Source organism: Pseudopodoces humilis, chromosome 2, assembly GCF_049639895.1.
Source record: "Pseudopodoces humilis isolate 2021_Gansu_Grassland_sample_001 chromosome 2, ASM4963989v1, whole genome shotgun sequence".
Taxonomy (NCBI): Eukaryota; Metazoa; Chordata; class Aves; order Passeriformes; family Paridae; genus Pseudopodoces; species Pseudopodoces humilis.
The window spans coordinates 55618656-55643628 of NC_142201.1; the positions used below are offsets into that span (position 1 = coordinate 55618656).

General features: G+C 36.0%; 1 protein-coding gene across 5 annotated transcripts in view; it reads left to right on the plus strand.

Annotated features, from left to right (window-relative positions):
* The window catches only part of DIAPH3 (diaphanous related formin 3), a 203065-nt gene that overhangs the window by 132952 nt on the left and 45140 nt on the right, over window positions 1-24973 (plus strand). For all 5 annotated transcript variants that reach the window (XM_088051853.1, XM_014255268.2, XM_088051854.1 and 2 more), the window contains 2 exons: window positions 13113-13208; window positions 13654-13713. In XM_088051853.1, coding sequence (XP_087907979.1) covers window positions 13113-13208; window positions 13654-13713 — 156 coding nt within the window. The remainder of the gene's footprint in view (window positions 1-13112; window positions 13209-13653; window positions 13714-24973) is intronic.

A 24973-nucleotide genomic window follows, 5' to 3' on the forward strand; every position in this document is an offset into this window, starting at 1 on the left:
TGGAACATATTCTTTTATAAAATGGTTTGGTTTCTAGATAGTTCAAATCCTTTTGTCTATCTCTAGGTTAGCAGATGTAAAATGCTTCAGTGTGTTAATTCCTCAGACCACAGCAATGCCTTTGATTTTTCTCTTGCTTAGCTGCTGCTCCTTTTCTTAAGGTAAAAGCAATCTTTTCACGGTGCTTGAGGTTGTGCTTTTTTTTCAGTGACCGTTAATTAGCCATTAGTGACTAGTTTATGATTCTGAAGCTTCGATTTCAGCCTCTGCTTCATATCTTTCAAGATGTGAGGTGCTATCCAGTGCTTAAACAGGATTTGTATCGCCATCCTAAGCTTGTATTAACCACTGGTCTCATTTACAGCGCAGACATTTAACCTGCCCCAGATTCTGCTTTGTTCTTGAAGTCCTTTTCTCTGGGTTTTTTCATCTTTCATCTGCTTTTGGAAGCTATTTGAAAAGCAGGATTTTGTTGCCTATCGTGCTACCTTTGGCTGCATGAGGTGGAGGAAACTACTTTTGCATAAAAGTAACCTACATAATACTGCAGAAGTTTTTAGTTATTTGGGGGGTATTTGCTGACTTTTTTTGCATTGACAAAAACTTAATATAGAATTATAGAATAATAGAATGCTAAAGGGTTAGAATGGACGATAAACCCCCAGTCCCCCTCGCCATGTGCAGGGACACTTACATCATAAAATACTATGTAACAAAATATAAATTGTGTTAAAATATACCCAGTATGTGACTTGAGTCAGTAAGTTGCATGTAGCATGTTAGGACTATAATCATACCAGTTTTGAATTAGCTACAACAACAAAAAAGTGAAGGCTAAAAAGGTCATATTAACCCCAAAAGAAAATCAATCTGTATTGAAGGTAACTCCTGAGTTTTAGTTAAACTAATTTCTTCAGGATGAAAACAATAATTTCATTAGTTGTAACTGACATTTATGGCAAATATGAGTTACAAGGTAGCCCTGTAATATATCAGCCTTCTCAAACTATAATAATCTTTCTTAGCCTATGTTGTGCCTTTGATACACAGGTGATAGCTGAGTCATCTAGATCACAAGTATGCTCTGTCATCCATACTTCTGTATCAGGCTTCTTTTGCCATACTGTTGCACCAAATTCAGTGTTGATATGGTCATTTTCTAAAATTAGATATATATGTGTACATTGTGATAAGTCTTCGTAAAGTTTTAAATTCAATTTTTTTGTATCTCAGATATAAATATATCAGTATTTCATAGTTTGTGAAGTGTGTAGTGTTTTATGTATATGCAGTATGGCATATTTTAGAAAAACCTGAATATTTTAGGTAGGCTTTACAATATAAATTTTAACCTCCTCTGATAAGATCATAGATTTCTGTTATTATATGGAATAGTTTCATTTGCCCTCTTACAAATTGTTTTTGAGATTTGGACCTGCAAACCAGTGTCAGATTTACACAGCTCTAAACTGTGGTTTGCTAAAGGTTTCTATCTCTCCTTTATATCTCAGCAACACCTACATGTCCTAGTGGTCACAGCTCAAATAGTTCACTGATAAAGAAGGCTGTGAGTCTTCAGTTTATGTAGTAGAAGTATCAGCTTCACATTTTCCTTTCAGCTCCGTCCTGACTTGAGAAGTGAGGGGAATTCAGTAACATTTTGACTAAGTAGTGAGTGATACTTAGTATTCTGAAATTTATGTTAATAAAATCCGTTCTCTAAATATTCTCTGGATTACAAAATTATATTCATCGTGAGATGCTTTACTTGCTTTTGTGAAGCCAGATCAAACTATCACACACTATCCTTGCAAAGGTAAATAGCCAGTGAAAGGGGATCTTTATGTAAATGCCACTTTTCTGCATACTATTAACATTCAGATACATACTTTCTCATGCTGTTCAGATGCTTAGTAGAAGCACACCAATCAATTATTTTGATCTTATCAGAATGTAAATAATTCTATAGCTGAGATAATAGCAGCTAAATTTATTGTAATATAATTGAGAACTCCATCATTGTGGCATTTTCATTGTGTCTTACTTTGAATACTGTTTAAGTAACAAGCCACTTTTATCAGTGGTTATTTACAAAGATTGCCCTTTTCTTGCATAAAAGCAGTGCAGTAATGCCAAAATGGAGCATCTGATTTCCAATACAGCATATTAGTTTGTTTTCAGTTGTGTTATTCAGTTTCATTTTTATCATAATGATCTGGTTTTAAATAAGTTTTAGTTCATTGAAACAGTTATGACCTTATTTGCAGTCAATTTTGCAGCATTTCTTTTTAGAGGTTTTATATATTTTATCTTGTTTTGGAAAAAAAACCCCACATTCCTGTCTCACAAACTTGCTAAGAGCATTTTAGGCTTTAGTCCTTAAAATATTAACTGCTTTATTATTGTCTGCTATTGTTGAGCAATATGAATATTTTCATTAGTTCTGTAGCATTCTGCAAAACAAAAGGACACCATGGATCCCAGTACCGGTAGTTTAAAAAATGAAAGTAGTAAATGTAATTAGGTAATTAAAGTTCAGGTTCCAACTGATAAAATGCTTGCCTTTGAAATGAATAAAAAATCCCCAAAGTTATTTATATTAGTAGGTTCCCTCAAAGACCCTACTTTACCTGCTTAGCTCAAGTTCATAAGACCTCCATTACATTAATTTGTTCTCACTGGAGTAAGAGATTCAGTACTTCTCAAGAGTATTCCTTTCCTCTGAGGGAAGTGAAGGACTGTAAAAGTCACTGAAATGACATCATTAGTTTCTAACCTATGCTGGTAATTTGTTGTTTTAAAATGTCTGCTGTTTAATATCCTGAAAGAAATACAGATTTTTGGACAATAGTACGTATATGACTACCTTTCAGGAACTCAGGAATATATTTCATTCAATTAAATTTACTGAACAAGGACAAAAGATCTGACAACGTTATATATGAGGCAGTCCTAAGGATATATTATTAATATCCAACAAGCATTTTGTGGAAGTTATTTTCTCCAGGTAGCTTCCCCTTTTGGAATTTCAAGTGCTCCACTCAAGTTGGTTCCTCCCTGGTGCTGATAACTTTTTCCTCTTGTTCCCTGATTGCCTCCACTTACCCTCAAATTGGACCCTCTTCACCAAGAGGACTCCTGAGGTCACTTTCTCTTATTTGAATTCATTCTTAAGAATCACTTTTATTAGGAGGCTAGTGGGAAATAAGTCTTTGCCATAACTGTGAGGAGTGTAACTTCTTCCTCTTTTGTTAAATTACAATGGTAGTAAGAACTCTGACACCATTTAGAGTTTCTTACTCAATATTTTCTCATGTTAATATTTACTGTACAGTTGGTAGTAAGCCCATGACGGTTCTGGGGAGTAGATCTAATTTTTGCATGTCAGTTTGAAAAAAAAAAAAAAGAGTCATACATATGAGGAAGGAGATGTGACAGACATTGGCCACAAATCCAGCAGAAAAGAGATATCACTTGATACTTTACTAAGTATGGAGGTCATTTTTCAGCTAAAATTGTATTGTTTTGACGGTAAAGTATAAATCTGGGTAAATTACCAAGAACATCCAGATGTTCCCTCAAGAGTAATTGGCACATTCATGCTTGAAAAAGATCCCAGAGAATGATAAAATACAGGTATGTTTAATCAAAAAAATCTAAAAGACTCAGTGTGGTACATCTGATGTAAAACATCTGCAGAAGCCACAGCAAAAGATGAGATACAGCAAAACCTTATCTGTTTCCCAGAATTTGATGTTTTTAGTGCAAAAAAGTAGAACTGATCTTAATGTATACTAATTTAATCAACAGCTAGTAGTCACAGGTCATGCTCTAACAAGATGTCAAAGGTGCTAAGTCTTCTGGAACATGGAGGTTCATGCACTTATTTGCAACCCATGAGGCTCAGAATGCAGCAACTGCTGTTAGTTTGTACTATGTAGTAGCTCCAAAAGAGCAAGTTGTTTAGAAGAAACAATTATTTTCCTTCTGAAAATTTTACTTAGAAGTGGAATCTTTGGAGATAGCAGCTGAAAAGTGTTTATGAAACTGAGGTTTACACAAAGCCCAAGGAAAAATAAATAGCAGCTGTGTTTGGAAGAGAGAAAAATAATTAGAACAAACAGAACTGTTGAAAAAATTAAGGGTCAATAAAGTAATGTCTGTAGATGAATATTCTCATAAGGCTTGCCATTTATGTTATAGTGGTAAAATTTCTCATCAAATATGAAAACAGTACTGCAAACTTAAAATGCCATTACCATGAAAAACAATTACAGTCTCTGGAGAATTCTGTGGAATTAAGAGCTCTAATGTTTGTACAGATAATAGGTTTTGATTTGAGTGGGCATTTCCTACTCCAAATACTACCTCACATCTCCTCTGAAAGGAGGTAGACATCAGAGTCCTCTAAACTCTCACTCCTGCTATGTGATGCTTTTATTCTCTCAGGTTTTCTTCTGTATCATCAGAAGTTTCTTCTCTCAAGTTGCAGCAGAAGAGAGGAATAAATATCCTTACCAAAGCATTGGAGGATATGCTTTGTTTTTACTTTCCTCAGTCCAAGGTTGTAAAAGAGCCAAGAACCTCCTCTGTAATTGTTGGAAAGCTAGCTGATGGGAAGGTCATGTCTCTGACTCTTCCTTCAAACTGGGTCTGCTGCTGCTTCTATTACTATGCTGTTGGCTAGGACGCTTATCTTCACTCAGCAATACCTCAGTGGTTGTACAGAAGTACAGTCTTGTTACTGCATACCAAAATATTCTCACTCTGAAGCTTGCTGACAAAAGTTACTTGATTTCTCTGGCAGTTTCTCTCTACTGAAGCCTACTAAATTCAAATACAAAGTCTTTGAATCATGAACAGCTGGAGACCAAGAGACCATTCTAGAAATGTTATTATATATTTATCCTGTCCTTTGTATAGATGTTTGCTGTCAGCTACTAGTGCACAAAGGATGCAGGGGTAGGTGGGCTGGTGGTCTGATTTTCCTGGGTATTCTTAGGCACTTATACCTACCCACCCCAAGACCAAAGGGTCTTTCCCACCCAAAACTGTCCAGAAGTTTTCCTCAGAGTAAGTTCAGTCATGTAATCCACTGAGACTTTTAGCACTCCACTGGTGAAAAATTATTTAACTTGAAAATTTTCTTGAGCCCCTCATCTCTGTAGCACAGCTTTCAGTATGAGTAATCATTATGTATATTTTATAATTTACTAGCTGTTTATAAATTTAAATGGAAACCATACTGTGCTCAATGAGCTCCTTCAGAGGCACACAGTAACCAAGAGATAAAATGTTCACACACATCCACACAGGTATATTATGTTCAGCTCCATATATTCTTTTAAGAAGTTATGTTCAATTAATAATGCTCCTATAGTTGGTCTTCCTGCTTTCTAAATGAAATTGTAATTGATTCAACTCAATAATAGGTGTTTGTATTTTTTTCCCTCTGTGAAACAAAACTAATGATAATACCAGTTTTTGGCTAGTCTGGAAAACAGATTGGTTGTATTCTTGTTAGTGTCATTGGAGTTATGATGTGTAAAGAAAATGGGAAAATAGTAAATAGTAAATAATAGTAGCAGTAAATTAGTAAAAAATAGTTTTAATTAGTTTTAATAGTAAAACTAAATAGTAAAATTAGTTTTAATAGTAAAGTATGTTGACTGACTTCTTCATTTGTAGATCATAATAGTTCTTGCTGCTAGCTGTCTTTTCAAATCATAGCCTTAGATAATCTGAGTGCATAAGGCTGATCTATTTTATTTATAAGTGATTAAGTAAAACAAAAAGAAACAGCATTGTTCTCAATGAAGGCTTTAGCAGGCTTTTTTTTCCCACTAAAAAGGCACAGCATCCCAAGTGAATAGGAAAAAGGCTATAAAAAGGTTGAGTCTTTTAACTGGCTTTAAAAAATATTATCAGGTAATGCAATATAAAATGTATTACTAGAATATTCTGTTTTGTTAAGCTGGTGAGAGAGTATAGGTGTGTATACGAAATTCAGTGGGCTTAGTAAAAAAGTAACCTCTTTGTAATCAGTTTATGCTCATTGCCTAGTGTCCTCTCTGGGCATCTCTAAGATGAGTCACCTTTGGTGGTGCAGTCACCTTTACACCCCACACAGTTCCCTGCAGGTGCTTGTATATATTGAGCCTTCTCCTTTCAGGCTGAACAGTCCTAGCTCTCTCAGTATGTTCTCATATGAGAGGTGCTCTAATCCCTTTAGCATCTTCATGGCCGTTAACTTTGCTTGGATATGTTTGTGTCTCCCTTGTACAGCCAGAGCTGGACTCAGCACTGCAAATGTGTCTCACCACTGCTGCGCAGAGGGGAAGGATGCCCTCTTGTGACATGCTGGCAATGCTTTTCTTTGGTCATCATTTCCACAGAGCCACAATACTCACTCATGATCAATATGTTGTCCACCAGAATCCCCAATTATTTTTTTAAAATATGTTTTCCAGCCAGTTAGCCCAACCTGTGCTCCTGCATGAGGTGTCACCTCGTCACATACAAGTCTTTTGTTGGATTTCATTAACATGCTTATGTGCCAATTTCCCTGACTTCAAGGTTTTTCTGAATGGGTCAGCCATTACTTTGAATTTTGCACCATGTGCAGACTTGATCAAAGTGCACTCTATTCCATCATTCAGGTCATGAAGGAAGATGTAAAAAGTATTATCCCCAGTATCAAGGCCTGGGGTACACAACTTCAAAGGCTTGGTGTTCTGTTCATTCTTTTATAAGTCCAGTTTACCTGGATGTCTCTCAGAAACATTTGCTCTGACAGTCATTCTACTGGATCTAGCACCAATGTCAATAAAACTGGATAATCTCTGTGGAAAACTCTGTGTGAGTTTAGAGTGGCTTTTTTCTGTTGTCTTAGAAAGAAGAGACTTATAGACTCACAATGAACATCAGAAATGTTTTATTAACATTTTTATTAAAAAGCTCAATATTAAGACATCTTGGCTCTTAGTCCCGTTACTTAAATAGGAAATTGTGATCCAGCTGAGATGCAGGATTTGGTACCTTACATGGATTTTTGTATCTCTGTGGTAAAGAACCACCTCTTACTACAGTTTACCTTTTGGTTTTGTCATATGAACTATCTTAAATTAAATTTGTGTAGGTACCGACCTTAATTTCAACAGCTGCCTTGAAAGCGACAGCTGTCTTTCAGACTTCATAAAGGGTGGAATTTATTTTGAATTTAACTTGTCTTAAACTCTCTGGAGCTTGGGACCCTCTTTGTTCATATGCTTAGAGTCAAAATGTATCTATTTCTTAACCATAAAAGTACTCTAGGACAGCTCAACAATGGACCACTTTATCAAAAGCAAACAAGATGGCATGAAACCTACTTTTCTCAGCTAGATTTATGGAATGGGTGCATCATTCATTAGGAGAAATCATACCTTTTTAGAGTAAAGCCTTACCAAGGGCTCTGAACCACTATCAAACACTTTCTACTTTGTGTTGGGCATAAGTAAGAAGTGTAACTCTTCTGGTACTGGACTAGAGTGTTGATTTGAAATGTGAGATACGTGCATGTGTTTTGTTTTTGGAAGGGCTGTTATATGTTTTTTGAAGTCACTGCAAATAGTGGTATTTTTCTGAAGTTGGATTTAGTGTTTCTAAATCTAAAATGAGCTGTCCTTTCAGCCAGTCCATCCAAGGCACATTTGGCAGCTATTTCTTCTTGTAACTGTACACTGGAAAGTTTAATTCTCTAACTGTATTGTAACAAGGTCTTCCAAAATTTTATCAGTGTCAAAGGAATCCCTGTGTTCTGGGTCATGCCTCTAGTTTGTGCGCTGTTACTGACTATCAGACTGATAGCCTTAACACACCTGTCAGTGAAGATTATCTGGTTGCTGCTAAGGCTTTTACCAGAAAATATTCAAAGCCTTAGAATAGGTTCAAGTTGTAGTCTATATATCCTGTGCATTTTCTGGACAAGTTTACGCTTATCATCCACCCACAATTTCTTTGTAAAATTGTATCTGAATTTCACTGGTATGAAGAGTTTAGGTAGTCATGGCTAAGCATGTTACAGTTGAAACATTAAGCTTGCTTTATAGTTTTATGTTTACAATGCAAAAGTCTTCAAAAAGTCTTCTGCCCTGATAGTATGTATGGCTGAAAGATCTAGAAATTGTTCACATCAGCACTATGAATACTGCACAGAATCTGTCTGCCTTACACTCTGAGACTGAAAAGATGGAATCCACATCCAAAAGATTGGAGCTCAGTGCTGCACTGATGGCTTAAATTATCTTCCTCTCTGTAATCTGCTGTTCAGCTTCCTGGAGCCTAAGTCATTCAAAACTGCTCATAGCTTAAGCTTTCCTCTTGTGATTTTGTTCTGACAATGATACTTCAAGTTTTACTCAGGTGTAGGCCTTTTATCAGTTGAGTAGTGCTTTGTAGCCTGCACTAATCAAAGTTAGTCCTTATACAAACAAATAAAGGACTTCTCATGATGTTTTTAAAGTAAAGGTACATAAGTTAAAAGATGTAACTTTATTTTTTCCTTCCTTGTTCAAATAGTATAGAAACGTCTCAACTTTCCCTGTCCCAAGCCTGGTAATCATTTGCCACTGAAATTTTTGTACATAAATGCACAAGACATGATGGAGGTAAACCTGGAAGAAGGCTGTGAAGGGCTTAGATTTTAGTCAGTCAAAACTGGGTGCAGTATATCTAACTTGAATTATGTCCCGAGTGAAGGAGAAAGGAAAAAAAGCAGTCTGTATTTTAGCAAACGAGAGTAAAAAATTATCAATTCTGCTATGTGCTGAATTGAGAGGATTTAATTCTTAAGATGAGGAAAACAAATCAAACAGCTTAATTACATTTAATTAAATAATTAAGTATAATTAATAATATAATTAATAATATAATTTAACAAACTCCAAGTTTGTTGATAAATTATATAAAGGCTTGAGTGCTCCCATGGAGTTAAGTCAAAGATGAAGCAAAGATAATTAAACTTGGCTATCCACATAACTCCAGGAGTAGCCCTTGAGGTTTTACACCCTTTTCCTTATGTAACAGCTATGGAATTTGTAATGTCTCTTTTTAATGTATGTATTTGTCCAAGTTGTGTGGTTTGAGTTTCACGTGAAACTTAGTGTTTGGTTTTAGGAGCTGGTCCTTTTCATTACCTACAGTATAGCAGAAAGCTGCTTGTACTTGCAATGCCATAAATAAAGGCAGGTGGAAGATGGTAGTCAAAATTCCTGTAGCTTAATCTCTTAAGTGTACAGATTGAGTAAGCAACATCAATAGACACTATGCTAAAGAATCCCTGATTTGCTTTTTTGAAATTTCTTAGTTTTTTCTTTTGTGAGAAGAGTAGCTGAACAAAGCTTTGTTTCTGTGACAAGGAAACAGGCATATTATTGTTTTCTCCTGATAAAGTGAACTTTTGGTGTCCTGGTGTTCTGTGGTTTATTTTATATTACACAGGTTCAAGGGAACTGTAAAAAGAAAAAATTTTTCATCCAAAATAATCTTGTTACAACACTCTTTATAAAACCATATTGCTAATGATATTTGTGATTCTATCATGTCAGTGGACTACTGTTCCTGGAATTACGGTATTTATAATTTGTTCTTAGTACACGAAATGCAGATGTCACTACTAACTGCAGTATCTGTTGCTATCGTTGTAAGACATTATCAGTGCACATGTAAAGCTAATGATACTCAGTGCACTGGAAGAGAAGGGTCTTTAATATTCTTAACATTTTTAAAGATGTAATTATGAAATTAGATAGTTTATATCTGACTTGGCACTGAAATGTCAAGGGCAAGACTCACTGGCTACTTTGGGAAGTTTACTTCTCCTTTAGATGGTATTTAAAAGACAGTTGTATGAGTTTTAATTAGGTATGATATTAAAAAAGAATTTAAATCTTCTATTCTGCAGTTGAGGGAAAAGAGATCATTTAAATCATAAAAGGGTATCTTTCTCAAAGGAATTAATGTGGGCTATGTAGCTATCTGCAAGCCAACTAGAATTCCTAGTTCTATGATGTCAAAAGATTGATACATTTGACTAATTAGGCAGCCAGTTGGGACTGGTGCCATTCGTCTGCAGCAGCTTGTGAAAGCCGATTTAAAGGTCCCTTAGGAAGTGTTAATATCAAACAGTATTTGTGACTCTTGTACTGTCATGGTAGCAATTTTGTATACAGCTCTCCCAAGGTAATTTAAAAGATTTCTCAAATACTGCATGGTAGACTCTCATTTCTTAATCTTTCCATCATTATTGGACAACATTATTAATAATTCAACAACATTATTAATAGTGTGGGTACTGACAGTTACCTGCGTAACTTGACAGAAGTTGTCACAGTCAGCTGCTGATGTAAGTATCAGAAACCAGAATTTGGAACCTACTGAAACTGTATGAGTTTGAAAACCAGGCTTTCTACATGTTTTGGCTACAAAGACTGTTAAGTATGAATGCTTTTATTTGCAGCGGTTAGCTTGTTTCAATACATCCATGTATGCAGGACAACTATTAGAGGAGTTTTTCAATTCAATTTTCAATCTACTACAATTTATTCTTCTAGTACTGTTTTGCATGACAGTGGAAGCAGTAATCTATAATCCACTTTGTGACTACCAGAATATTTCAGATAAATGTGAAAAACAGGTAGTGGGATGTAAATGCTGCAGCTTTACTACAAGAAGTTGTGGGTTTGCAATATTTCTGTTTCATTATTTTAAAGCTGGTTTGTTTAGGGGTTTTGGTTTAGGTTGGTTTTTGTTTGTTTGTTTGTTTGTTTGTTTTGGTTTTTTAAAATTTATTTGATGAGCCTTTTTATAGTAACCAGATTTTTTTTTATACTGCAAATTGTTCAGTTTTTAAAGTCACTATGAAATCTGTAGTAGTCTTCGACAGGCTTAAGAGGAAACAGATGACATGCTGAAATAGCATTGAAATTTTTCTTCTGTTATTCCTACTTCCTAAAACAAAACTTAAGAACTCTTTTCTGTAGATGCTAATGGTATAATTTTGGTGACTGTAATACTATTCAGTGTTTTCTGAATAGCTATTGCCCAAAATGCTTATAAGCTTTCCTCCAGCATTCATGTTCATTAATGTAACTAATGGCTTGGTAAAATTTCTTCAGGCATCATGTTGGTTTGAAATATTCACTGACTATATTCATTCCAGACATTAGTATCTTAGAGAAGTGCATGACATCAGATGGAGAAAGTTAAACAAATAACAAAAAAACCCTACCAAACCAACAACAAAGAAAACACTACAAAAAAACCCCAAAATCAAAATAAAAAAAGCAAACCAAAAAGCAAACCTGAACAATAGGAAGCTGAAGACATAGTCTGACTGATTTTTTTTAAAGAAGGTATATTCCAAGCCATACTAATAGGTGTGGTTGCCCATTAGTCATAAGAGAGCAAACTTCAGTGTAATAAAGCAAACACAAAACAAAATGAAAAAACATTCTGTATTTCAGTCTTCATGTTTATTCTATACCTGCCATAAATATAAATGCTAGGCAAAATTATGATTTATTTGCTAATTTTTACTTATTTGGTTTTGTGTATAGCACTTTTGTCTAAGGTTGAAACTAGTCTGGTAGTACAGAGTATAGAGAAAAGAGAAGAACTAAGGGGTACTGTTTCCTGGATACAAAGCTGGCTGGATGGCTGAGCCCAAAGAGTGGTGGTGAGTTATATCATGCTGATGGCTGGCCATGAGTAGCCCTCCACAGGGCTCAGTGTTGGGCCCTGTCCTGATTAGTATCTTTGTCAATATTCTAGATGAGGGAATTGAGTGTCCCCTCAGTCAGTTTGCAGATGACACCAAGCTGGGTGACAAGTGTTGAATTGCTGGAGGACAGAAAGGCTCTGTAGAGGTGTCTGAATAAGCTAGATCAGTGGGTTGAGGCCAGTTGTATGAGGTTCAACAAGGCCAACTGGTGAGTCCTGGATATGGGTCAGTGCTACAGGCTGCGTGTGGCTGAAAGCTGCCCAGTGGAAAGGGACCTGGGGGTGCTGATTGACAGCAGCTGAAAGTGAGCCAGCATGTGTGCTCAGGTGGCCAAGAAGGCCACTGGCATCCTGGTTTGTGTCAGCAATCCTGTGGCCAGCAGGACCAGGGCAATGATTGCCCCCTGTACTCAGCGTCTTGTTATATGCACTAGGTTGTTTAGATCCTGATTTGCATGTTCACTGTTAGCAGTAACTGATGGCTCTATCCAAGATGTGTGTTGACCTAGGGAGTTTTGCCCAGTGGGGTATAATGAGATTTCTATCATGGAATTCTTTATTTCTCTGTGGAGATATTTTGTTGTGTGGTTAATCCCTGGAGTTCTGTTTTTTGTCCTCCTATGCATACATAAACAGTGGGGTAACAAGGTTCAAAAATACGATACTTTCTGATGTGTTTATTTAAGGAAGTAAAAGGAAAGTGTTTAATATTTGCATTTGGTTACTGTGTCAGAGTAACATTCATAATTCTTTTGGAGGTTATTATATACCTGTGTATATTATTAGGCATTATAAGCATGTAATTCGACAAGGAGAATTTTCCTGAACTACATCAATTATTTAGTATTGGCCAGAGGTTATTAAAGCTACCTGTGGATATCACTGTATCCTATCCAGTCCAATTCTGTTCACTCTGCTCCCTACTGAGAAACAATTTCAACTTTTTATCACAATAACTGAATGATCTTTTGTCAAATGTAACAAATCATATAAGGGACAGCTCTTGAAAGCTGACATGAGACTGATTATTTGCAGTTGTAGAAGGGTACTGAAATGAAAATATGAGTGAAATGACATTTCGCTTAAAACTATGCTCGACTCTCTGTATAGTGAAAGAGGAATGTGAAATAAGTGGAATAGAATTTGGTCTAGTTCAATCTCTAGAAGACCAAATCTGCTGTGGTTAATTGCAAGAGAACAATTTGTAAATATTAAAGCACTGGGTCAAAGTTTGAAATTGATGGTTTTAATAATACTGTTGGTATCCATTATTATTGGTTTCTGTTGGTATTATTCTTTGTGCTTTGATATTGCTATGGTAACCAAGAGGGTTCCTTCTTTTTCCTTTACAGAAGGTGAGGAGACTGGAGTGATGGATAGCCTGTTGGAGGCCTTGCAGTCAGGTGCAGCTTTTCGAGACCGAAGGAGAAAGACACCAAGGTCCAAAGGTGAATATTCTATTTTAGATTTTATTTCCCAGAGAAAGTTAAAAGTATTACGAGTCCAGTGCTCTAGAATGTAGATACTGTCAGATTTAATTCGTTTGTGCAAGGACAGTTTTCAGGGATGTTCAGACTGTTGCTTATACCAGTAGGACTGGAAATTAATGTACTAAACTTATTATAGCCAGATAATTATGACAAGACTTTTCAACACAGTCAAATGTATTTTAACTTTTTAGGGCTTGTAGTTGAATGGGGGAAGTGAAAGTTACTGTGCTGCATAAACTAGTCTGAGCCAAATTATTTCTCTGGTATATAACTGTCATTTATTCCAAGAAAAACCTAACTTTTTTTCCTAAATTCCTAAACTTCTGCTTTGTAATGTTGTTGTAATGTACTCTAGTAGCTTTCCAAGAGGTGTTTTATTTCCGTTGTTTCTTTGCTTTTGCAGACATACCGCAAAATGTCAGTCCAGCCACACAGCGGCCTGTGCTGAAAGCTTGTAACCATGGTAATGAACTATATTCATGAATTGCATGCACTTCTTAGCTTAGCTTATGTAGTTGATCTGTGCTTTCAAGACTGCTGATTATTTTTTCAGTTTTGTACATTAGTGGAGTACTAAACCATATTAGAATTTGCTTTTTAAGAATCGTATGAATATTACATCCTGAAACTATTCTTACTGATTACTCTGCATAGCTCTTTTATATTTTATGGGATTTTATTTATTTAACTTTTGATTATGTTTTTAAATGTAGTACTTTCATAATCCTTAAGAATTATTATGCAAGTTGTTTAGGGTCTATGGAACTGTAACAGAAAGGATTGTGTAATATTTTAAGTGTTAACTAAGTGCCATTATATCAAATCTGAGAACTTTTGGTATTCATTCTGTGTTTCTTTGTCTTGGTTTTCTTGGTGCTATAGCTGGAATGGTTTAAGCTATTGTTTATCAGAATAATTCAAAAGAAGTGTTGTCTCAACAAAGTTATAGTAGATGTTTATTTGCAAACTGCTGAACTGTCTCACTGTAATTGGTAGGACAAGTGTTTCTCTTACAAAAAAAGTTACAATGTAGGTGTGGGTGCCTGCTAGATTTATTAGATAGTCAGTCTACAGACTATTACTATATTGGCTGAGTTTTAATGAAGCTTGAGTCAAGAGTTGCTCATGACTGGTGGTCTCAGGAAGAAGTTTATATCTGTAGTCTTTCTGTTAAAGAGAAATTTTAATAATGGCAAAAAAAAATATTTTTCTTAATTTTTAAAGCAGATTGCACTATTTCTTGATGTTTAAATGGACTGCGGGTTTTATAAAGTAGATGTCATAAAAGCGATTGTATTAATTATACGTCATGTTTATTTCTCTAAGTGAGTGTAGCAAAAAACCCCCAAACCTGTTGAATTTGGCATATAAACAAAAATTGAAGAAAATAGAGCTGAAAGGACAGTTTGTACATAATTACAGAAATTGGATCAAAGAGAAATCAAGTATATTTGACAAGTACTTGTCTAGCACATAACATATTGATATTTGTGTAATGACTATAGAGCACATCTGAATTTATCCTGTAAGCGTTTCTGCTTGTAAGTGCACTGATATTGAATATTGCTTCTTATCAGCACATTCCATCTAGGTAGCTGTCTGTGCCAGACTGTAGCTTAAAATTTTCAAACTTAACTGCCTTTGGTCAAACATTACGGCCATATTTCAGATTAAAAAACAAAGCAACAAAAACACACTCACCAAAATTTTAATGCCAGAAAGTGTTAATCTAAACCATGGACAGATTTGTACATCAGATGGATAGAATTTGGTGCTAAAGTTTGAAGTTCAGATACCTGCTTTGGAGAGAAAAGTAAACTCTAGGATTTTTTTTTGTTTTTACCGAAGTCAGTTTTTCCATAGAGCATTTTAAGACAGTCTAATTCTAAGACATTTTAAAATTAATTCAATGTTTCTTTCACTTGTTTTGTTAACTCAGAAACAGGCTAGTACAGATATGAGCTTACTTTTAAGGAATTCATTAGCATGTTTTTGATTTGTTGACACTTGTCACAATGTCTATGTGTTACATCTTCCTACCTTGAGCCAAATAGATCACCAAACCTGGTTTAGATTATGGTGAGTTCAAAGCCTTTTTTTCTTGTTTAGTAGAAATATATGGTCATTTAGGTTACATACTGTCTGGAATGAATGCTAGACGCCGAGTGTCAAAGTCAATTTTGGGTAATAATAACTTTAATGAAATTAATGTGGTCAGTCAAGATTGGAATTATAATGATAAAGTTTCTTTAATTTTCTGTTTCTGAGTTCAGCAATGGATGATGTCAGTATTGTTCTCTGTATAATTTTTTCTTGCACTTTATATCTGATGTATAGATACATGCTTAATCGCCTGTTCTTTCTATCTATATGTGTATAATAAGTGATGAATGGTCTATTACATATACACCATACAAGCAAGAAGTCTGTGACTTCAGCCCACTTCAGAAAAAGTGGAATATGTTATTAAACAGAAGTATTGGCTTGGTCATTCCTAATTTGCTATTTTTTTTCCCAACCTAAAATTTCAAATGGATGCCAAATTTTATATCATGGGAAAAAACCAAATCACTGTCTTACTGTAAGGCTAAAATATGTGGAGATTACTGAAAGTCCTTAAATAGCAATTCAAGTACTCTACATGTTCAATTCTGTACTGGTTTTGGCTGTTTGGGTTAACTGGTAACTGGTTTGGTTACTGTTTATTCTGCTGACATTGACAGATTCACTTACAGTAGATATATTCTATTAATGCACACAGCAGATTCATACCTAGGATTCATTTTACAGTCAAAAAGAATTGCAAGCCATGACTTGAAATGTCTGTCCTGAATCCTTTTGAGTGTAGTAATCTCTGTTGGGCAGGTGCCATCAAGTTCTAACTAATCTCTTCTGTTTCAAAACACAACGAACCAAATTAATAAAATCTAGTTTGGTCTTTATGATTAAAGATATTTCTCTTCAAAAAGTGGAAATCAAATCAGATCCAAGCATAAATAGTGTTATAACCCTAACCTGGCAATTAAGTACCTTGCAGCCACATGCTCTTTCTTCCTTGCTGGGATGGAAAAAGATAAAGAAAAAAGTAAAAAATGGGTTGAGAAAAGAACAGTGTAATAATTGAAGTAGGTTAATAATACTAATACTACTACTACTACTACTACTAATAGTGATAGGGAGGAGTAGAAGGAGGAGAGGACTAAAGAGTGCAGGGAGAAGAGTGAAACACAAGAGAAACAAGATACACAACACAATTGCTCACCACTGTGGACCAACACTGAGCCAGTCTCTTCCTCCCAGTCAACATCTTGTGACCATCTTCCACAGTTTGCATGCTGAGCCTGATGCCATATGGTATGGAGTATCCCTTTGGCCACTTCGGGTCAGCTGTCTCAGCTATGCTCCTCACAGGTTTATTGTGCTTCTGCCCACTGAGCAGGGCACATGGAGAGCACATGAGCATCACAGATCATGGAACCTGAAAGTTCCTTGACTTTGGGTAAGCACTGCTGTGCCACAACTTAAACATCAGTGTGTTATCAACACCCTTTGTAGACTCAATTCAAAAGAGAGCACTGTACCAGTTACTAGGAAGGAAGTTAACTCTATCCCACACAAACAGAGGTTCCATGTCTCACAGGGCATGACAAGGGAGAGAGAAGTACAGTCTGAATGCACACTTTTTTCCATAGCTGTCATATAAATGGAAGCAGGAAAGAAATTTCTCTAACCATTGCCAATGTCACCCTAAGTACAATGCTACACAAGGTATCAAACTACCATGAGCTTTTCAGGCTGTGCCAAACCCTACAACACTACCTGAACCACTACACAGGCTTAGCCAAACCCTGTAAAACAAAGTAATACAGAGGAGCAAGCCAATGCTGCTCAGGGCTAGAAGTTAATTCCTTTAAATAAATAGACTGCTTAAGGAAAAAAAAAAGAACAATAATAAATTTAGGGAAATACTAGCTATTGTGTGGGCCATTTTTCTCTTCATGTTCTGTTGAGCTCCCCTGAAAGCTCTGGTAGTGTTTTAGTGTTTGGCTGGTACTTCTAATTAAAAAGGAGTACCCATTCTCATGCCACATTCCACGGTAGCCAAACATGTGTTGTTTTATTTTCAGTCCTACTACATTCTTCTGTTGTTGAACAGATTGCCTCTTTCTAACATTACATATGCTTAAAAAAAAAAAATGTTTAAAAAAAGATCGGATGTGGCACTTGGTGCCATGGATTAGTTGAGGTGTTAGGGCATGGGTTGGACTCTATAATCTTTGAAGGTCTCTTCCAACCTAGTGATTCTGTGATATGTAGATTTGTCAAATTTAAATCTGCTCTATTTTTATGATCAGAATTACATTGTTTTTTTAATTTTTTTAACATTTTTAATGTTTGTGACAAGGCCTCTCAAGTCACAATATTTCTCGTGGAGAAAAATTCCTGCTGCATAACTAACAGAAATGATGTACATTTAGAATTGCTAAATCATGGAAGTGTTTTAAAGCCTTAAGAATGCAAGTAATATACACTAAATTTTAGTGGATATAGATGTGATTGGTTTATTTTTGTTCCCATTCATTGTGTTTTTTATTTCTAAATTACCTCCTGAATTACATCTATGTGCAAAACTCTCTGTTAATGTTACAGTTTGCTTTAGCTGCAAAGGACCATGGACTGCAGTAAATATTGTGGTATATGCTTTTGCTGCAATTCCAACTCAGAGCACTCTTTGACACAAGCAAAGTATTGGTATAGTTTTAGTGGTGTGCTTAGGATTCAGTAGCATCTAACAGAGGAGCTTTTTTATTTTATTTAGGAAGCAGAAGAAAGCACTTCATTTTCAGTGATCAGGATTTTGTACATTAGAAGATCATTTCAAGCAGCTAATAGCTATGGCTGATCTGAGTTTATCAATTATTTACAAGAGTCAAGGCATATTTGCAGCTTTTATGTTTATATGAAGCTACTGATGTCTGGATACATGGAGCAGCATATCCAAGGCAGGGCACAGCCAACTGCAGCACAGAAAGCTGCATTATTCACTAAGTTTTTGGTCAGGTTTTGCAGCCTGCATCAAGTTCTCTGCTGCTATGGCTACGCATTTATTTGCAGTAGCATTAGCCAAGCTAATGCTACCTGAATTGCATGAATACAAATTTGAGATGCAGCTTTCATTGTATATAAACACATACCTCAAATGCAGCAGAAAGAGTTTATCTTTACAAGCAGGCCATATTAAAAATGCTGCGAGTAAAGAAAAGCTATAATAAAATGCAAGCAAAAAATACAGGTTGTTTTTTGAGACTGCAGAAGTTGAAAGAGATCTTTCTGTCACAATCAGTAGCTGCATTGTGGACTACATTTCTAAAGCTGACAAAAAGGTCTTGTTTTCTATACTGAGATCAAACTTCCATGGTAAGAGATGGTTGTAATTGTTATAGCTGTTTGTTCAGTAAATTTACACACAATAGAATTATTTTCATGTCATATGTAATCTGAAGCATTTTAAAGACTTCTGTTAAATAAAGCCTTATGTAGTAATGTCATTTTGTCCAAATTTAGCATAAGGAAACCCTTTTTTCATGTTTGTTGTGTTCATCTCATATTTATAATAGAACTGTCATCTGATATTCATATTAATGTCTCTGCTACCTTATTTTTGACAAGCAAAGCTGACAGTGAGCTCAAGCTCATCTTAGTTCTTGAAACAGTGTGACCACGTAGAGGTCATTCTTATTTCATCATTGCATGTGACAGCAAGCTATGATTGGCATTTCAACCTAATTTTTCCTTAAGTCTGTGTATATTGCTGTCTTTTCCTCAACTGTATGTAGTGAGCATTAGGAAGTGAAGAAGCTACCCATACAGATAACTTTTTCCCCAGATCATGTTAGCAGTAAAGATACCCTCCTGAGCATTAACAGTCCTTCATGGTAGATCCTGCTTTCAAGGCACTGTGCATGTTTAGCTGTGTGATCACAAAACATCAGTACCTCTAGTAGAGAAAATTTTTTTCAGCTTTGTGAAGTTTTGCTCAACAGACAAGTTTTCTCAGTGGAAGACATGGAGTAACTGTAGGCACTGTTATGAAAGGAAAACATGTAATAGGATTTCTATTAAAAATGGTGCTCAGTTGTTGCCATTTTAAGACCAAGCCTTCAGTTCAATATTGACTTCATAGGTCAAGTAAAATTGCTGCTTATTCTAACAGAAATAATTCCCCTGGAACCATCTACACTGTTTATAATAGTTTTTTTCCTAGAGCATACAGCAGAGTTCAAAGAAACTGACCATAAAAGTCAATTTTGCATGTGTGGAAAGAAAAAATAATATCCAGACAAGGAAAGTGAATTTACAAATTTTTCTTTCTTTCTTTAGAACTATTTCTGCATTGCCACAGTTGCAAATACATACCATCACAAAAATATCCCTGAAGAATATTCATTCCAAAATATCTAGGAAAAAGATTAATTTTGATGAAGAGTTCTCAGCAGTCTCTCATGCTCATAATTTAATGGTGGAATGAAGAGTTTCCAGCTCAGAAGGGATTGCAGCCAGCAGGAGTTTAGAATGAAAAATGAGAATTTTTTTTTCTGTGGCCTTTTCTAACAAAATGTTCCTTAAAATAAAGACTGACATAGGAAGGTATAAACCACTCATTTATTTAAGCATTTATTTATTTTAAAATGCAGAATGCTGAAAAATGGTTGGAAACTCTGTTAAGAGTGGAAAAGGGTACTTCAAATTAGTAATAATTGCATATTAGTAGGGTGAAAATACTGATCTAGTCAGAAAAAAATGCTATCTTGCTCTCAGTGTAAGCTAAACACACACTGGCAACCTGTGTTTAGAAAGGTGAGGAGGAATTGTAATCCTACAAAACATGTCCCTGTCTATTTTATTAGTCTTGTGAGATTTCCCTTATCAACTCTCAGGAGTGAGGTTGCACGCATATCCTTCACCTTGTATCTTATGATATGGCATTATATCTGAACATAATGTAGGCGAAAAGGAGAACCCGAGCTTTTTCAGAATAAAAATTTTAAGTACTAGCCTGAAACAAGGTGGACCTTATAATGAAGCTTTTTTTCCAGAGGTTTGACAACTTTATTCCTAAAATGCGACCCTTTGAAGATGTCAAATTAGACACTCAGAAGAGCTAATTGCTTTTGTAAATATTTTGCCAGTGTTCATTGGTATTAGTTGAATAAGATCACAGCTCTCAAGGGAGGCAAGGACACTTTCTGCAAGATAAGAACGGTAGCAAAGAGGTGACATTTGAAAGCAGTGACACTGTATATTCCATAATTGCATATTCAGTAAATGTCAGCTTCATAATCGCCTAGGTAGGTAACCAGATTTCCAAAAGCTACAGCAGGCAAGTTATATATTCAAAGCAGTCAGCTGAAAATTTATCAGTGGAAAATCTTAAATCTGCAAAGGGAGCTGTAAATTGGCAGCAATTTGCCCATATTTGTCTTTTCATTTTTTAGTCACACAGAACTTCCCATTCAAAGACAATTACCAAGTTTATATGTATAGCAGAGATTCTGTCACTTCTCAGAGCACTTTTCAAGTGTCTTCCGTATTTGTTAAACAAGATTTTAGGTATAAATTTACCAGTCTGTTTCACTTCTGTTTTCTGAATGTTAAGAACAAGTAGTATCTAAACTCCTTCCTCATTCCTCAGAGGTTTTTAGAAATTTGATCTGAATAGCAGATTTGCTGAACAACAGCCATAAATAAATAAATAAATAAATAATGAAATAGCTAGATAGATACATGCACATATTTTCTTAAAGGGGTTATCTATCATAAAGAAACCACAAATAAACCACAAGTGAAATATTAGGTAGGAAATTTTTTGTGAGCTAGACATTAAAAATGAGTTTTCTCTGGTTGAGGACTTCACTGGGGACAAAATCTGAGATACTAACAGAGTATGATTCCTGACCTGAGTCTGTTCTGTGACTCCAATGATGTCTGGTTAATACAACATTGTTTAGTCAGTCAGAATTCAAAAGATTTAGAGAAAGCATAAAACATTATTCATTAAATTCTTCAAGCACTTTTCTTAAGTCATCTCTTTTTGCCATGTAAGTGAATGTGTTCCATTAATGCTCTGGGGTTTTTTTTCTCCTTTGGGAGAATTCAATTTCATTTCTTCTCCTAAGCGGTTGCTGTAACAGAACAAAACTGTTGTGTAGAAAAATACTGGAGTTATGTTTCTGCCTGGCTTTTTTCATTATAGCCAGTCTTCTGCAAAAGTGCAAACATGCAGAGAAAACAATGGTATCTTCAACTTCTTCCTTTTGTTGAGGTGGGAACACTTCAAAGATTTACTTTCAAGTTTTTGAATACTCTAAAGGGAAATTGGCAGTTCAGTTGTATCAGAATTAATGCTTGTGCCTGTAAGTTGCTTGATAAATCCAGTATCTTTGTTTCATTCAAAAAATAGATAAGTCTTGTGTATTTCCACCATACACGCCTAAGGCAATATCTGCATCAATCACCCAGCAAAATAATCTGAAGCCTCAGGCGGCCTTTTGGTGTCTCAAACCTGGAGATCATGAGTGATAAAGGAAGGAAATATAGAGGTCAAATGCAGCTCTTGCCTGAATGGCAGGAGGAAAGATGATAACCAGGCGTCCACTGAATTATCTGGAATACTGTGAGCAGGTTGGTCTGCAAATCCTCTTTTCTTATGGTGAGGTGGGTTGCAAATCCAAGATGGGAAGCTGCAGTTTAAGTAATTTCAGGAAGGAATATTTGGGTTTTGGAAGATACTGGGCTAATCAATCTATTCCCTTTCAGCACACACTGTGAAGCAGTTTGGCTCTTACTCTTGGCATGGTAATCTTTTGCTTTAAAAAAAAAGCCAACAACTTTTTAAAGCAAAATGGTTTTAACCAAACAGAAAAAACTATGTGAAGTCTGTGTAATTTTACTTCCTGGAGGATAACTAGTATATGCTTCTTTCTTTGAGAGCCTATAACTGTCTAGTTAGTAGCATTGTCTTTCTATTACAATGGTTTGTCATAATGTCTTCAAAAGAAGACTTTGTTTGTAATGGTGAAGTTTTTTATTTCCATGGGGAAAAGAGTTTTTCTCATGTTTTTTTTTTTTCTTGGCTCCTGATACTATCTAACTCCATATACCAGTGAAATAAAAGAAAAACTGTTACCTGACCCTGTAAGCTTGACCGTATTTGCCATAGGTTTTAGTTTTCCAAATCCCAGTCTTTAGATTTTCTAAGAGTGAATTTTTTCTACACTGCTCAAACTTGCCGTTCTTGATTTTCTCCCTCCTTGTAGCATTTCAAAATGATAAAGTAAGAAATTGAAAAGATAACATCAGGACTACTTAGAGTTATAAACAGGGAAATGGAATGAAATCTCAGCAGATTTTTAGCACAGGCAAATAATTATTCCAGAGGTTTTTCTTTTTATCTGTTTTCTTAGGCTTTAAGCTTGTTTCCTTGTATTTGAAAAGAGATGAGTGTATGTGTTGCATTATAATATAGTGCATATAAAAATACTGGAATTAGCTCTTGACAGTCTACTTTGTGTACTTGAGGCAGGATAGTTTTTAGGTCAGGAACAAAATTGAATATCACAGCCTTATTTGGGGGTTTCAGAAGGTATTTGGGCATCTGTGTACTACACCTAATCAAGCTATACAGTTTCAGAAGCATGTCCAAGAATGTGGCAGGAATCATTGCCATTCATCCCCATCTATTATGAGTATTTGAATCAGTAGACTCACTAACATTCTTTATTTATAGTGACACTCAGTGAGCAGAGGGGCTAATGAACAGAAGGGAACTTTCCAGTGATACAGAAAACATGGTTTAAATCCTCTCCTCGAGGGAACAATAAATCTTGATGAACCAGGGTTAAACACAGCTGAGTGAGAACTTTCATTACCCAGCTTAGCTTTGGCACCTAAGTTTTACTGGTTTTTTAGCTTGGTAGCTAAATTTATGAACAACAGAAGAGATTCCTGTCAGAGTTGTGTACCTTAGCTGAAAGGCAGCTGTTTGAGTTACTACAGATACATGTTAGCCAGAGAAATAAGCCTTAAAAGTGGTGATCTTCCCATTGTTTTCTCTAGGCTCTGCAGAAGGGATCAGAATATAAAACCTATTAATACATAAAGGCTTCTGCTGCATTTATAGCTTTGTATAAGCTGTTGGCATTTTCTGATTTTGGTTGTTTTTTACTGTATGCATAATTAATTTTGGTGATTTTTTCTTTAGTGTTGCCTTAGTTTCAAAAGCAGAGATTAGTCCCCAAATACTCTCAATTCCTTGCCAAAATTGCTTTGTTTTCTGTGCATAAGCACAGAAACATTTATCTGAGGACATATTCTTATTTCAGTGGGTGCATTGTATTTCTGTCATTACCAGAGAAGGGAGAGTGAATATATTTTTTTTCTTCCTGTGCTCTTAAATGTAAATATCTCCTTTGATCCATCTTTTCCAAGAGAAAGTGAACTTTACAGTATCTAATCTCACTCTGCAATCAATCAGTAGTTCAAGAGCTGTCTGAGTCAATCTAATGCTTCCAAATTAACTCATATGAACGCCGTGCCAAATTAAGGGATTAGGCTGAGGGAGGAGCTTGTGGAGGACACTGCTACAATTTGGTCAGAATTTATTAAGTGAGATAACATTAAATGAGAGATATGTCAAAAGAAATGCTACAAGCCAATAGAGTGCCCCATCCTTTCTTCTGATCCTAAACCTTGTTTGTTTTTTTCTTTTTGTTTTTTGTTTATTTGGGTTTTCTTTGGGGTTTTTGGGGTTTTTTTTTTTGCGAAGGTGAGTGGGAAGTGGCTTTGGGTTCCTTGGGTTTTATAGTATCATTAAGGTTGAAAAAGACCTCCAATATCATTGAATTCAACCTTTGATTGAACACCACCATGTCAACTAATCAACAGCACTAAGTGCCACATCCAGTCATTTCTTGAACACCACCAAATATGGTGGCCCTACCACCTCCATGGGTAGCCCATGTCAAAGCCTTGCCACCCATTCAATGAAGAAATTCTTCCTGGTGTCCAACCTGAAGCTACCCTTGTGCAACTTGAGGTTGTGTCCTCTTGTCGTGTTGCTAATTGCCTGGGAAAAGAGGCCAACCTCCACCTTGCTAGAACTTTCTTTCAGGTAATAGAGTGCGATAGGGTCTACCCTTCTTTTTCCCAGGATAAACAACCCCAGCTCCATTGCCCTTCTCTGGACATGCTCCAGCACCTCAGTGTCTTTCTTGTAGTGAGAGGCCCATGAACAATCAGAGGACTTGAGTGCCACTCGAGTGCCTCACCAGTGCTGAGTACAGTGGGACTGCCCTGGTCGTGCTGGCCTCACCATTGCTGACTCAGGCCAGGGTGCCATTGGCCTTCTTGGCCACCTGGGCACAGCTGGCTCATGTTCAGCTGCTGTTGACCAGCACCCCCAGGTCTTTTTCCATTGGGCAGCTTTCCAGCCACTCTACCTCCAGCCTGTAGCACTACATGGGGTTGTGACCCAAGGACAGGACCCACCAGTTGGCCTTTCTGAACCTCTTACAATTGGCCTCAGTTCATTTATCCAGCCTGTCCAGATCCTTCTGCAGAAACTTCCTGACCTCCAGCAGATCAACACTCCTGCCCATCTCAGTGTCATCTGCAAACTGACTAAGGGTACATTTGATACCCTCATTCAGATCATCAGTAGGGAT